This window comes from Pezoporus wallicus, unplaced genomic scaffold (genome assembly GCF_028554395.1).
Source record: "Pezoporus wallicus isolate ANWC-B61680 ecotype Strahan unplaced genomic scaffold, APGP_CSIRO_Pwel_v1 scaffold_7107, whole genome shotgun sequence".
Taxonomy (NCBI): Eukaryota; Metazoa; Chordata; class Aves; order Psittaciformes; family Psittacidae; genus Pezoporus; species Pezoporus wallicus.
The window spans coordinates 3442002-3458693 of record NW_026642114.1 but is presented as its reverse complement, the minus strand read 5'-3'; the positions used below and the strand labels follow the sequence as shown (position 1 = coordinate 3458693).

General features: G+C 38.0%; 1 protein-coding gene across 5 annotated transcripts in view; it reads left to right on the top strand.

Moving 5' to 3' along the window:
- RABGAP1L (RAB GTPase activating protein 1 like) overlaps positions 1 to 16692 on the top strand; it is a 221024-nt gene that overhangs the window by 147219 nt on the left and 57113 nt on the right. The window contains exon 1 of one of the 5 annotated variants that reach the window (XM_057427336.1): positions 9756 to 10405. The exons of the other annotated variants lie outside the window; for them this stretch is intronic. Within the exon in view, the coding sequence (XP_057283319.1) occupies positions 10238 to 10405 (168 nt within the window). The 5' untranslated portion in view covers positions 9756 to 10237. Of the gene's footprint in view, positions 1 to 9755; positions 10406 to 16692 lie in introns of those variants that run through there. 5 annotated transcript variants of the gene reach the window in all.

The following is a 16692-nucleotide window of genomic DNA, read 5'->3' as shown; positions in this document are numbered from 1 at the left end:
CTTGATGCAGTAATCTTTGGAAAATAAACATGTATTTAAGACACGAGGGGAATCCTTTCCCTTCCTTCTCCCATGTTCTGAATATGACTGTAGCGAGGAACAGCTAGAGGATGAAAGCTCTTTAGCTGTGGAGGCCATAATTTGTAATAGGACGTTAATCTGATTTCTTAATGAAGGAAAAACAGAGTCTTTTTTTCTGTAGCATCCAAATGTAATGTTTTCTAATGCATCAGTGCTTTTCATGTACTCAACAGTATGCTCATCTGTCAGGCTCTCCAGCTGGTGGCAGTATTTTACAGCTTGACATTAATCAGTTAGTTACGTAGCGATTGCGCTTGATTTAACATTTAGTAAACTGATAAAAAATCAAATCCCTCACCTTTCATTTTCTGACCACCAGAAAACAGTGAAGCAGTATAGTGTGAAAAGAGCCCCAGTGCTGAAAAAAGCAGTGTAGAAAACTGTGGTTAGAGCAGTTGTTTAGAACAGCTCAACAAACAACGATATTTTCATTTTTTAAATCTGAGTTAAGACCATTAATTGAGAGTAAGAGGGGAAATGTCCATTCCAGTGCCAGCATACTTTCTGAGCCCTTTGTCATCAACTAATTAATTTCTTGGAAATTACAAAGTAAACATTAAAATCTTCACATATGCTAAGAAAAAATATCATGTTTTAATATTTCAAAACCAGCTAAATGCATGCTTTACTTTAGAATTAGCAAGATAAACAAGTAGTAAAATACGTGAATGTGGAGAAATCAGGATTTAAACTAACTGCTATTGCAGTTACTAACTACTGAAAAGGCAGGGAATAGTACTTGTTAACTGGAAATGCAAGAATGAGGCATAGGCTTTTAAAATAGGTCCATATCCAAACTTTCTTTTTGAGGGTTCATTTACTCATGGAGTGTGATTCGTAAGAATACTTAGAGGTCAGCGCTTAGGCTGTTGAGCTTTCTCCTGGGTGCCTGTTAAAAACATGTTGCTTGATGCCAAAGGAAAGCCATAGGTTTGATGACAAAGGTGTATATTATAATTGAAATGGGCAGACAATAGTGAGAAACAATAATGTATTCGTTACTGCTTGTGTTTCCCATCCAATGCATTATTATCTTCCAAAGATTCACTTCAGTACATATACAATCTTAAACCCAGTACTTTTATATATCATTCCTTAAACTTAGATGCGTGTGAGCAGCATTTCTACTAGTGCTCATGAGTTCTTAACACTCCTCCTCACTGCACATTATCAAGTGACAACTGTAACACAAACAAGGTAGTTGTATTTTTTGGTTATTTCTGTTGCTGTTGCTCAGTGCTCTTTGTCAAGTCTGTGCCCAGCAGATTAGGGAGAGTCTGTGCCCAGCAGATTAGGGAGAAGCACACCAGTTACAATGGCAGGGACAACAAATAATGCTATTTATTCAAGTAGTAGGCTTCCTAGATCAAAAAAAAAAATAAATAAATAAATACAGTGTCAGAATTACCTTGGGGTTTTGTTACCTTTATATCATTCTGCATCTGAACTGAAAAGGACCTCCTGGGCCACAAAAATGTTTCTTTGCTATATTATGCCATTGTGTGATGTGGCATCCATTTCATAAACCTGTAACAGCAGCAGTATTGCAGTATTCCAGCTTAAGTTTATTACTGATCGTTTTACACTTATCTACTCTGACGTCCACATTGTGCTTTCTTTGAGGCAGTCCCCTTCCAATGACATTCACACTGATGTTTATCACCTTGAAGTATTTGTAGGTACCACTCATTGTTTACTAAATAAACCAATATTCTTAGGGCTTTTGAACTCTAGAGCATCTTAGTAGTTTCCTTCTGCATCTCTTCAGTTCTGTATTAATCTTATTACAAGTGATTGACTTTTAAGAGAGGTCACACTATGTTTTCTGTATTGATGTTGTATTCCCTTATTCTAGAAAATCTACTTTATCTCATAATTGAGGATTTTATTGTTCTCTTACATTTGTATGAAATAGTATTCATGACTAACCAGAGGGTTCCACAAATACTATTAGGGTGGTGAGGCACTGGAATGGGTTGCCCAGGGAGGTTGTGAATGCTCCATCCCTGGAGGTGTTCAAGGCCAGGTTGGACAAAGCCTTGGGTGGCATGGTTTAGTGTGAGGTGTCCCTGCCCATGGCAGGGGGGTTGGAACTTGATGATCTTTAAGGTCCTTTCCAACCCTAACGATTCTATGATTCACCACCTTAGAGGTGGATTTGTGTAAGAGCACACATTTTTAATAAAATTATGCTGTACTTCTGTATACATTTACATTTCACTTCTTAATGAACATGCAGTATTTCATTACACTGAAAACAACAAACATTGTAGGGTTTTTTTTTCACTTTGAAGACATCTTTGGATAGACATCTGACCTTCCCTGTCTTGGATTTTGTCCATCTCTTGAACTGCCACTTGCACCAACTCATGACTTTAAAATCAGATCTATAATTTTGTTATGTGTTAAAAGGCATAGCTCAAAAATTTTTGCTCATGAGAAGTGGACTCATCCAAGGATAAGCAGAGCAGTCATCCATTTTTGTGCATCTTAGATCCTGCTTTTCATGGATAAGTTATAGCTGTTCCTTCAGGGAGCTGTGTGGTTTGCAGTGTAAATTGAAGTAACCGGTGTGACATCCCTTGTGATTATGCTTCCCTTTATTACCTGCTTCTGAAATGATCACTTGCCACAATTTATCCTGGGGCATTAAAGCTTAAAAAGTAGCGCAGTATTTTAAAAAACACAAGGAAAAAGCCCAAGCAAGAAATGAAATAAATTTTGTCTGTCAGATGAAAGGAAGCAGCATGAGGAACAGTTAAGTTGAGCAACCACATTCTTCTGTATCCTACTGATATTTTGTGTAGTCTTACTGGCTAAACTTCTGAGGAAGTCAGTGAAGACTGGACAGGTGCTTATTTCAGGTAAAACTGGCATATTGTCAATGCAGATAATTAAAAAATGTGAATTGCCTTCCAGTTTGGCATGAAATCTACAGTTATTGTAACTTTTTGAGAAGAATCCCATGAAAAGTGCACTGAGTGTAACTGGGCATGGGTCTTGTATCCACAAGATAAAACAGCTGTTTCATTCTCTCTCTGCTCTTCCTGTGCATTTACAATGGCTTGAGGAGCCTGAACTGTTTTTTAAATCAGCACTGCTTTAAGCCAGAGGTTGGTTGAGGTAACATACAGGGTTCCTTTCCAGCCTAAACTGGCTTTGATTCTAGGTGATCTGGTTTAGTCTACTCTTAAGTACATTAAATCTTCAAAAAGCTCTTCTCAGGATAAAACAGAGTGTCCATATTAGAATCTAAGGCAAAATAGATGTCCTCTGTACCATTTTTTTTATAGCTTCTTTATGTGGTTGATCTCAGGATAAGAGCTGAAGCTTCTGGTAGAGAAGAGTTTCCTAACTCTCTGCTGCTAGAGATCAGAACCAGCTGATCTGTTTTCAAGGTCTTCTCCTTTAGGCAGTGGACCAGAAATTCAGTTTTAAAGAGGCTCTCAGATGTTTTTGTGTTTTTATTTCCTAAATCAAGGACATCCTTTGACTGTAGGTTTTGCTGGGCTGAAGAATTCCTTCCTGAGACATGCTCCCCCTACCCTAGAAACCAGTACTTGGTGACTTGCTGGAGATTCTCTCTTAAAAAGACAAATCTGTACCTGAAAATATCCAGAATCATTCAACTTCCAAACTACTGATTTTCCAGCCTTAATATAAGCAGTTTTATATTTTTAAATGCCTGTATTTATCTGCATGCTAAAAATCCTTCCTGTCCTGACTAGTTACCTTCTTAGCTCATTTGATCTCCTCCTCACACTTAGAATTAAATTTCTATTAGGTGAATGTTCACCATAAACTTTGCATTTTGAGGGAGTAGATGTGTTCTGTTTTTAAAGGAACAGAAGGCCGACAGCAGAAAAGGAACATGAAATTTGTGGGACTTCATTTCTTTAGCAGTGTTGAAGCCTGATTTATGTGTTGTTGACACCTCTCCATTATATTGTCTACTTGTAATTTCTAGATGTTGGAAAATGATGATGCTGTTTCAGTATATATCAGAACATACAGTTCTGATAGTTACTATTATTTTTTATTATGAATTATTATTTTTATAATGATTTAAATACATGTATGTCTCATGTACCTAGCAAATTTTGTGATTCTGTGTGAGAATTTTTTCTTAAGTAGGTAATGGAAGTAAATAAAACCATAAAAATAATCATTCCAGATGAGACTTGTGAGCTTATCTACCCCAGTATCTTGTTGGCAACAGTGAATACATGGGAAAAAACCTGTAAAAAAGGACAATAATAGATTAGGTTTTTTTTTTTATTTCTGGCAGTTTATGTCTTGGAGACTCTGAGAAAGAAGTGGTATCTCATATTTCATAACTCTGCATGGATTATTGTTCCATGAGTTTGTCTGGTGACTTTTTGAACACATGTAAACTAGTAGGCTCAGAGATTTTCTCAGCTTAATTACGTTTTGGTTTTGCTTTGATTGTGTCACCTGTGTGAGTTTCATGTGAAGTTCCTGGTTCCTGCGTTAGAAGGCATTTTGGACAGTTAGTACCTCTTCACTTTCTCCACACCACTCATAATTTTCTAAGTCTACATATCCCTCATCAGCTCTCTGTTTTCCAGGCTTAATAATCTTAGTCTATTTTTTGTCTTCATTTGGAAGCGTCTGATGATCCTTATTCCCTCTATAAATACTGTAATGTCTGTGTTATCTCCTTTTTGAGATAGGAGGACCAAAGGAATGCGTAATACCAAAGATGAAAACACATAATGGACATATACTGTAGAACAATGGCATTCTCTGTTTAGATCTTTATTCCTTTCCTATTAATTCCTGCTGTTTGATGTGTTTTGTTGATTTGTGCTGTGCAATGAGCTGATATTTTCATAGAACTGCCCACAGCGACTCCAGGATTCACCCCCGAGTAGGAATTGTCAGCTCAGTTGTCATTTATATGTGAAATTGATATTGTTCTCCATGTGTATCAATTTACATTTATCTACATTGACTTTCATTTACCGTACTATTGCCCAGTCATTCAGTCTGTTACGGTCTTTCTGCAGTTCTTTACTGTAAGCCCCTCTCTTAAAACCCTGAATAATTTAATAGCATTTGCAAATGTTGTCACCTCATGATTTACCCTCTTTTCCAAGCCATTTGAGAATAGGCCAGCCAGCACATTCCGTCAGACAATTCCATCAGATTGCTGATGGAATTTACTATGGAAATTGTTTTATCATGTTCCCTCAAACAATGATAAAAATGTAAACTTCACTAAATCCAGATCACACTGTTGTAATTAGACCTGAGGAATACAAAGGACAAAGTAATTTCTGATAAGGAAAGGGATGAAGTTCTTACTGTGAGCATGATTTAAGTTGTATGGATTTTTAGAGGTGTTCTGGTGCAGAATTTGTCATATCCTTTCACAGGAATTGACTTGAAAGAGAGCTTCCTTTTTTGTACTTTGAGTTTTAGAGTCTGCTTAGCTTTACAAAGTCAGTAATTTTTGCTATTAAAATGTTAAAAATGTTACAGGCAATCCAGTTTCTTCTTTTTTTTTTTTTTTTTTTTTTTTACAGTTGATGTAGATGTTATCATACATCAGCATTATCAATTAGCAATTGATACATCAATTATGAAAATGTTTAGTTTATCTCAATACTGACCTTTCAGTACTGTGCCCCATTACAATAAAAATTCAATAGTCTTGTCAACGGAAAGCACAAGATAGGAGACAAGACCAGTTGTGGCTTTGCAGGAAGGACTGGGACAGAGGGAGGACAGAGAAGGCTGGGCTGCTCACACAGGGAGAATGTGGGCAGGCACAGGAAGCAGAAGCAGAGAAAAATAATCTATAGTATTCACAAAGGGTTATAATTTTAAAATTATGCAGGTTGCCATTTTTTACAGCAAGTTGTCATGCCTTGTTAAACATGCAAGTAAGAACACTCGTATCTGGGAACTGAACCACTATGAACGCTCAAAACTAGCATGTTTGTGTTCAGGCTTTGTGGACTCTTGGCAAAATAGTAAAAAATAGAAGCTGCAATGGTCATGATGGCACATACGTTTTTCTGCATAGAAAACAGTACAAGAAGTACAGAGCTCTCACTTTGACCATCATAAAATGATAGAAACCCATCATTTTGCATAGAATCCCATGAGTTTTTTCCAAATATTTTCTCTGTTTTTATGTACAGATGTGTGCATATATGCACATAGAATCATAGGCTAGTTAGGGTTGGAAAGGACCTTAAGATCATCAAGTTCCAAGCCCCCTGCCATGGGCAGGGACACCTTCACACTAAACCATGTCACCCAATGGCTCTGTCCAGCCTGGCCTTGAACACTTCCAGGGATGGAGCATTCACAGCTTCTTTGGGCAACCCATTCCAGTGCTTCACCACCCTAACAGTAAAGAACTTCCTCCTTATATCCAATCTAAACTTCCCCCTGTTTAAGTTTTAACCTGTTATATGCATTAATATATATGCATTAATGTTCTATAGTGTTCCCTATGTTCTTCTCATTTGGTATGTTTTAAAGTAGATTTATAAAGGACTTTATAAAGAGATTTATGAAGGACTGCCCATCAACATCCTTGGTATCTTGCTGCAGAATTCAGAAAATACAGATAATTTGAAGTCATATTCTGCATGGTTTTATTTTCTTAGAGAATATTTCACCGTTAGCCACTTATCCTGAGTTCAGTGGACTTCAGCTGTGTACCTCTGAGCAGAACTAAAACTGTTTCGGAGTCATGTGAGTGAACAGACATTTCATGGCTGGAAAGGTCAGAAGCAGAACGTAACTGTACTTAAAAGACTATTGTATGACATGGAAATCAAAGCACAAGAAATGCCTGTTTATCCTAAGACATTCTACTTAGTGTGCAAGTTACTTTCTTATGGGCCTTGTTTAGTTTTTAGGTTTGCTTCAGTCAGGCTTTTCTGAACAATTCAGGACAGTAACTGAATGGCAAGGATAAGAGAAGTGAAGCTTGCGTGAAGGAAAAATCGCATTTCCTGGTCAGACGTAGATAAAGATAAGATACAGTGGTCAGTGAGGATGCAGAAGTGTTTAAGAATGGTAGGGAGTGTAAACGATTTCTAACTGCAAATCTGAATGACGGTTCACTGTTACATTGTGTGAAAGGAGTTCCTGAAAAACACAGAACCTTGGATGTCAACTAATAAATAAAGGGGGTTTTGTCAAGCCTTGGGAATTTTTGGATTTTAGGGACCTTGTTTTAAAACAAGAAATCCAGGACTGATGTAAAAATCATAATGATGGTATTAGACCATATCTTTTGGAAAGCTAATCCTGTAGTTAATTTTCCTCTTTTCTAAAAAATTTGCCCAATATTTATAACCTGAATTCATCTGGGTTTAGCCACTAACTGTTGGATCCTATTATAACTTTCTAGAATTGAAGACTTAATAATCACTTAATTGTGATTTTTCATTTTTCATAAGCCCATATTTTACCCCAAATGAACCAAACCTGAATTTCTATAAGGAGAGTTAGCTATTAGATTAAAGTCTGATTTATGCCAGGAAGAATTTGAGGCTTTTTGTACAGATGGTGCTCTGAATTGTCTGTCTTCATGCCTGTTTTGCCGACAAGTCACTAGTGACTCTGCCCAGGATAATACATGCAGTATAAGGCTCTTATTTCTTCCTTTTTAATGTTTTGAGTGATGTTTTCATTTTCATGGGGAACGTAGAACCTAATATTTCTGGAATACCATGTTTAACAGTGTGTGGTTTAGTTAGATGGAGACACTTTCAAAATTCAGAAAAAATACAAAAAGCTACTTCCTTTCCTTTAAGCCCTTTCACCCTACAAACATACAGTCTGGTAAGCTGATACTTTAACCTGTGGTGTACAACTGATTGGCATTGTGGTGTTTACCTATATACATAATAATGAACTAGATGATAAACCAGAATCTTTGCAATTGCATGCATAGGGACTTCAGAAAGTATAGGAGAGTTCTTATCACAATCTTCACTTTAACCTTAAACAAGAATGAAACGTGTGTTGGTGGTGGTTTCTTATCTCTTAAGAGAGTAATGGCTTCTCTTGAAAAGGACCTCAGTAAATACCCCTGATCTCAGCCTAGAAGGAAATGCTGTAGCCTCCACCTCTTCAAAACCCTGCTCTGTGGTCTAGTCCATATGGAAGATTTTCCTCTGCAAAATAATGTTTCACAACCTGAGATACTTAAATCGACTTTCTTAAGGCCACCTGTATTAAAAGCTTATTTAATACTACACAAAGTTTGCAGGTACTTTAATTGTCCTAAATCCCATATCACCAGAGGATGAATAGTTGTGTCCTCATTGTCATCATTTGCCATATTTGACCTGTGGCTTCTGCTGGTTCTGCTTTAATTGCTTTCTCACCTGTTGTGTGTGTCACCGTGATCCAGGGTGACCTGTTTGGATGGGCTACCTTTGGTAATAATGTCCTGCTTTTTTAAAAAAAATTCTCATCCAAGAAAATGTATTTGGAAGGAGCCCACTGTGGTGCTGTAGCAAAGTGAATGTGAGTAATTCATGTTTTCTGATTTTCTCCATTTTTTGTGCGGTACTTACCTAGGCTTGTTCACAGTAACTTAGTATGATTTTCATGTTTTAACTACTCATGAATGTGTTCATTATTTCAATTCAACAACACCATGCTACAGATTTTCACTTGGCATTAGTATTTGAACTAAATATGGTTTTCTTGACATGTTAGACAAATGGTGTTCAGATCTTAAATATGCATTTGCAGAAGTGTTTGCAATCAATGTGTTTTAGATCCTAGAGCTCCTCACAGTATTTTAAATTACCACCTTTCTGTATGTCAGATATGTATGGAATATTACTGTCTGCTCACTCTGATCAGAAATGCATATTGTTCTGTTGCATAGCCCATTTTATTATTAGGCAATTCAAAAATGAAACAGCATAAAAACAAGCTTTCTAAAATCCAGACCTATGAAATGAAGTAATACCTGCCAGATGGCAAAGGTACCTGGACTGTTCCCTGCATAGGAGTGATATGAGGCAATTTAAGGTGTGACATCATAGTGTTTTCCTTACAAAATGCAGTTAATTCCTAGCATCTATTCATATGCATATGTTGACATCATTCCCTCTCTGCCCATCATCTCCAGATTTAGAAATGACTCCTGAGAACACAGCACTGTAAATTATCATTATTTAAATTATTTAATTCAGTCCTGCAAAAGCTGTGCAAAGATGGGCTATGGCTTCTCAGAAGCTGCCTGCTGCTCTCTCCTCACCAGCAGTCCATCATGATGTCTTTGCCCCTCTTCCATTCATCATATGGGAGGGATGAGGGTCTCCCGCTCTACCTGCCTGTCACCAGGTTGCACTGAGTCTGTATTTATGTTACTCCAAAGCAGATTGAATATGAGTTATGATATTGGCTGGCAAGCCAATTTCTCCCTAACCATTCTAATGGTTAGGGGATGCGGCTCATGTACTGTGAGCCTGGGATTCAACTGCAAAAAACCTCACAGCTGAATTGATTTAAGGTAGATAGGGAGGGGGAGCTCAGCTGTCCAGCCGCTTACTATTGGCTTCTTATTACGGCATTCTCCCCGGAGAGGCTGTCTGCATGCTCATTCACCCCCCTCCTCCTCCCAGCCCCCTCCTTGCCTACCCCTTCATTACTGATTCACAGCGAGAGGCAGCAGCGGCAGCCGCTACGCTTGTCACGAATCAGAGATTGCAATGAGCTCATCCTTTTCTCTTTGCAGCTTTAGAACTGCCCTGGCTTTATTGCTCTTATTGCTGCTATTATCTACTTGCTCACACATCTATGGACACTGAGCCCTGAAAGCTCTTCGTTGCCTTTCTCCTATCTGAGCTTTCCTGCACTCATTTGCTGCCATTTTCCTGCTTTTTAGGTACATTTTCAGATCCATGTTTTCTCTGGTTTGCTTTTCAAATCTACTCTGGACTCTGGCTGAGGCAGCACGGTGGATCATATTTTTCCTTGATTCTTAGCAGAGATGCTTTGCTCTTTCTGAGAGACGGACAGGCGTTGCTGTAGGCAGCCATCCAAACCCATTGCAAAGGTCTGAGGCTGGCTCTCCTCATCTTGCACTTTTTGAAATTGTGGTTCAAAGCCTGTTTTTCTCACTCTGGATACTTACTACTTGCTGCTCATGGAAGAAGGGGTACCTTGCAAAGCCCCAGCTGCCAAGCTCACACCACCTGTCAAAAAGTCCCAGGACATACATGACGAGAGAAGCAAGCTGGTGAATGAGTATGCATGTCGGGTGCTGGAACTTCTGGGAATGGGGCATCGCCTATTTGTGCCTCGGCTGCTTGCGGTGAGATCACATTTTCTTGAAATAAATTTGTTGTGAATTTGCCATCTTCCTTCCCAAACCTGCTGCCCCCCCGCCCAGAATTCTTGGCACTGAATAGTAGCATGAAATAGTAGCATGAAACATCTCTCATTTTTAACACTCAGCTTGTCACAATCCATCTCCTAAGCACTGAGTCTTTTTTTTTTTCTGATGTTAGCTGAGAAGGGCTGGACACTGGTGGTGCTGATGGGGATCGGTGCCACTCCTTAACTAGCTTGCAGGGCTCACAACCAGGGCTGTGTTATAAAAAAATGCTTTCCTAAAGCCATGAATGCTTTTGTTCTCAGTCCTGTAATGATTCCAGATAAGCAGCATGCCCAGTCTACTTCTAGATACTGATGGGAAGTGCATTAATGCTCAACATTTCAGATTTTACACTTGTGACATCAAAGTCACAGTGATTTTAAACATTCATAAAAATTCAATCTATGATGATGTTTTACGGTTTTATGCTGTTTCTGTGATTTTGAAAAGGCAGTTGACAGCATTTTAAAAAGTTTAAAATACATGTGTAGAATTATCCGGGAAATAAATTGTTAAAGGTGTTTTTATCCATCGTAGCAAATGATACCTGTATGTGAAATAGCCTGAAAAATGTGTGGCATGATGCAGTGCAGAGAAGTACGCCTTTATCATTTCTACGGCTGTACAAAGCAGACTAAAACCCACAAAGTAGTGGTGAATACAGAAGTCACTGCGTAGTCCTAGCTGAGTCTGCTCTCGGGTATTGTAACTAAACCTGACTGCGGCTTAGAAGTACACTTGGTTGATGGTCTTGTACGCCAGAATGTCATTTTTATGTTATGCATGTGAAGACAGCTCTTTATATATCCCATCCCATTTTCTGGTAGGATGATGCCTTTCTTTTATGTCCATGCCCTGTGCAGTCCTATATTGTAGTTATATACAGTGAGCTGTCTAGCATTTTCGTTGTGCTAGTGGAGCCTATCTCCACCTCCTGCAGTATGCTCAGATAAATGAATGTGTTCTGTGTATTATAATGTATTCAGTGTTAAAAAAAGGGTGGGTGTTTGAACCAGTGTGTCCCTGCACTGTGAGATGTTAGGTAAAAATAGAAAAATCACAAACTCTTTGGCTGCTAGTAAGCTGCAGATGAATTTGAATATCTACAATCACTTGTAGAATTGAGTTTAGCAGCTGATAATGCATGGTTAAACCTGTTGTATGTGTAAGCATTATTCCAGTTTACCTCCAAGTATATGTAAATATTTTTCCATCCCATTCTGCTTGATGGTCTCTTGGGCAAGGACTGCCAAATCGTTCTCAGTTGTTTTGTGATGAGCTCTAAAGAAATTAGAGACAAAACCACTAAGCTGTCTTTTTCACTTGGCTTAATCAGGCTTTGTATCTGGCCCTCCAGATGGAGAATACCAGGAAACCCAGCGTACTTTGTCACCCAGGCAGCTTACCTTTGCTGGATGATATAATATTGCTTATTAAAAAAAAAAGGGGGGGGGGGTGTATGGAGACAAAATAATGTTTGTGTTGTTGGAGAGTCTTGAGTCTTGACTTGTGGAATCAATGTGATTTCCTGTAAGGTTTTATTAGCTAAATATACCTCCTCTGACATACATTCTTTTGACGTATACCCCTTCCATAGAGGAGGAGAGACTGTGTTTCTGTTAATTTTTTAAAAATGAGAAATCTCTGAGGACCAAGATTTTGTACTTTAATTGGAACTGAAGGTACTTCAGAACCTCAGTGTTTTATAAAATTAAGAGCTAGGGGTTGATTTTTTTTGTTGATTTTTTTTTTTTTCCTATGTGCATACGCTTCTCCCTGTGCTGTGGTTTTGGGAATAAATGCCTAGGACAGGCAGAACATGTGCCTGTAGTGTTGTAGTGTTATGTGAGGAGTATGTTCTATAACCTTTAGGCCAACCTTAGTCACATCAGCTAATCACTGCATCAGGTAACTGTGTTGATGGGCAGGTGAAACAGCACTAAATCTATGTGGGTTTACCCACTTTGGGATGACTATGGGTGAATGAAGCTGGTAGTTCCTGGGTTTGCGCTTACCCACATTTCATGAGTGTTTTATGTGTCAGAATGAATGCTACCTTTATAAGTTTGCAGCCGCATATAAACACAGTGGTGAAATTTTGAGCAGAGGGATACTACTGGGTGTATACAAGATCACTGCCATATTTATGGATGCCAGCTCACTGTGCACAAAATCAAAGCTGTGTTTTCTTCATAATACTTTTGTACCAGTGTTTTACAGAGAGTACAGGTCTTATTTAGGGTAAAATGCATTTGATAGCGTAGCTTTCACAGTAAAGAAATAGACATAAGCAATATCAATAAAGGGAGATTTTTGGATGTATTTTACTAACAATGTGTGCCAGTGTAACTGTAACAGTGTAGCTTTACCTATCAAACTTTCCCAGGCCTGGATCCCAAGTTTATCCACCCTCATGCTCCTTGGCAGCACAGAATGTCAACTTCATCTTCTTGGAGTCCCTGAACAGATGACAGGTCTGTGGCTTGTATTTAAGGGCAGCAGTGTAAAGTCGTGCAATGTGCAGCATTGCAGTCTTGTTACTGCCAGCAGAAAAGGAGCTATCGGGTTAGAAAAAATAGCTCGCATACCTTGATTTTACATTCCGTATCTTCTTAAAAGAAGTTGGAACCACACTGTGTGTGTTATAAATACTACGTTTTGAGAAATTAGTGTGAGGATACTAGTAAACATTTTGAATTTGCCAGTAGCAAATTAAGCAGCGGAGTAGAGTATGGTTAGATTCTTTTCAGCCTTTAAATTGGCCTTGTTCCTGACCACGTTTATTAAAGTGTTAAACAGGGAGATTATGCTCACTGACATTCTGTAGGAATTCTAAATATACATACTGTATACATAGAATTCCACAGAAATTGATAAATTTTATCTGAGGAGGAAGAATGAAATTAAGCAAAGGTAGTGTGGTTGATCTGAAATTTCTTCTGCCGTATTAGTTCCCAGGTGGGAATAGAAGTTTTAGATGATACAGTCAGTAATAAATGAGTCTGCAGAATTAATAATTGAAATTAAAGAAAAAAACAAAGGCTTTGTCTTTTGTCTTAATCACATTTCCTAAGTATTTTGGGGAAAGCAGTAGCACCATTATTTACATAAAATAAAATAAAATAAAATTAAATTAAATTAAATTAAATTAAATAAAATTAAATAAAATTAAATGAAATTCTGCTCCTGTTTTCTGGACAAAAGCATTTTTTCAGAACTTTACCTTTAGATCTGAAAGCTTTGCTAGTACTTGTGGGAAAGGGCTTTCCCTTGGTTTCAACTCATCCATATAAGATAATTTTAAGAATACATTGAAATACTTAAGCAATGTGGGAAGGACATTTCAGGGCTTATTTAGTTGAACCCTAAAAGGCAAACTGAGACTTTTGGTCACAGTTCTCACTGAATTTCCTCTTTTTCCTGTTTTTAAAAATGTATTTTAACTAAAAATATGATTATTTGAAAACTACCTCTAGAATAATAAAAGATACCTTGAAGTCCCAGGGTGCAGAAAAATGCAATGCACCTGCCAAACTTTAATTATTGGTTCAAGAAACTTAGAGATGGTTTTGTGAAATAAGTTGTTGATGAGTTCCACAAGCTGAGTGATGCAAACCAATGAATTTACAAATCTCTGCCTGTCAGACAGCTGCCAAAACATTCCTGAGGTGTCTTTATGATTTATTGATTAAAATCACAAAATGTCATGAAATGTGAATCTCAGAATGCCGACATTGCTATTTTTTACTTTTTTTTTTTTGTGTACTGCATATGTCTCTATCTAGATATGTAGGCACACAACAGTTTTATGTTGCTTCCTGTTGCTCTCAAAATGTTATTTAGATTTTTTGTGGTTTTAGTACTGAAACTAATTTTTTGATCAACAGATTATTTTTATGAAATTGAAATATTCAGCAAAGTAGAGCTGAACAGTATAGGCTCTACCACTCATTTTATCAAATTATACAATATGATGGGTTTTATTTCCATGATTTGCCATTATTCTTATGGGATTTCCATTGACTAAAGATCTTTCAGGACTGAGAACTCAAAATTCTCAAGCTATAATTTAATGAGTAGTTTGTTGGGGGCTGTTAAAATATTATTATAACAGTAATTCAAGCAGAAGCCTAGAAGTATTAATATAACTTTAAATTTTTTACATGTAATGGCTGATTTTCTGATGTACATGCCTTTGTCTTTTTTGGTATTTATTTTTAAATGAAGTTCTATGGACATGAAGGGTGGGTGCATCTGCTTTTCTGAGGTTTGGCAGGTTAAAAAAAAAGTTTTAAAAGTTTTTTTTCTCCTCAGATTTCTAAAAAATTCCCAAACTCTCAATGAATTATATTAATTTAAGAAAAAGAAATTAAATACAAAATCAAAATGCCTAGTCAGGACCTCTAGGAAGAATACATGCTTCGAATTAGGATAGCTCAGCTTCTACTGAAATGCTAAAACTTTGCGAAAAAGTGTGTTTGGTGTTTGTTTTGTGCTGGGAGCAACTGTCCAGAGGTCTTAATTGAAAACACCCTCCCACACTATTGGAAGCATGTACCAGCCAGCCTGTGTTGGAGCATTGCAGTTATCTGAGCACCTTCTGTGTAAAATCACCAACAGCAGCAAAATGGATTTACAGATTGGCTGGTATTCCTTTACTCTTGGTGTCAGAGTTGCGTCTGGGGCCATGTTTCAGAGGAGGGTGGTAGAGGCTGCCATAGCATGAGGAAGAGGAGGGTACTGGAAATGCAGGAGAGCTTGTCTCACAAGAAGGCAAATTTACAATATAATAGGGAAATCTGTTTGAATTTTATAGTGATCACAGCTGTCAACATCTCTGAGTGGGAAGGAGAGAAATGGCTTTCAGGTAAGCTGGTTATTGAGCCATTTACTGCTTTTTGATCAGCATTACCCAGATGAACTTTGCCCAGCAGCAGCTTGGCTGCCAGCACGGGTTTTGGCAGTGATGCTGTGTGCTGCCCGTGCGACAAGCTGCTCCTACCATGCTCTACGACTTGCAGATAATCCTAAATACAGCCCATTGTGCAGATGAAACGGTGATCTAGTCTCAAGTTTGGCAAAAGCTTATCTAACCTCAGTAAAACTCAGGCAGGAGAAATAGGATTGAGGAAACAGGTGTGTTGGCCATAGCTGCATTCATGAGTGGATCTGATTCACTAGATACTGAACTGCACCAGATTTCTGTCAACAGTACACTGGTCTTGTCAGATTGAGTCTCAGCCATATAGTCCTTCTGCCAAATTTTTGTGGACAGAATCAGATGTGATAGTTTTTAAAGCTGAGCATTTCTCATCAGCATCCTGAAGGCAAGCTTTTTTTGTGTCCCTGCAGTGATGACCCAGCAGCTTCCTTGGCTGCAAATGAAGGGAGGATCAAATAGATCTTGGAAGAACTCTAACGATTTTGATGACAGAAAGTTGCCTATATTAAGAATGCTGCAGTCCTGCAGAAATGAATGTGCTGAAGCTACTTTAGTTGTATTTGGAGTTTTCTTATGCTTTCCTTGTGATTGATGTATCAAAAACTACTACAGTAGTGCCTGTTAGGGTACACAGTATAATTATCTCCAGAAATACACAGGTTGATTGGTAAACATGCACAACGTAAATTTTATCCTTATGGACTCTTGAGGACATCAAAGGAAATACTGCTAGGCATATTCCCAAAGTGAAAGATTGGGCACAGCAGTGATGATTAGCAGTGTTGTGGTGGCACATCTCTGATGTCTGCTCAAGCTCTCCATTGTCAGAGATATCGGATACCCACGAAAATACCCCCTTAACTTCTGTGGCTGTACCAAGTTTGGTACATAACTTAAAATCCCTTCAAAAATCCTTCTCTTTTCCCCCCACCAAATTACTATTTTTGATAGACTCTCTGGGTAGGGGGCTGTAGCATTTTCAGCAGAAATGTGGAATATATTGAGCTGGGTTTTGAATATTACTGTTACATATATGCAGCACCATACTGAAGTTCAGTTTTGTCTGTACTTTGAGAAGGGCTTTTACATAGCAGACATAATTATTTTCATGTAAATAGACTGGTGATGCTAGTTTGTGGGGTGCAGAAGGAGGATTCATAAATAAAAGTAAAATTTTATCTGCATTTCAGTGATAATTAACACCCAAGAGAAATAATAGTGTAATTGAGCCTCAGCTCTTGCATGTCAAAGGCTGCATGGTTTTCCCCAGTTCTCTCTGTGT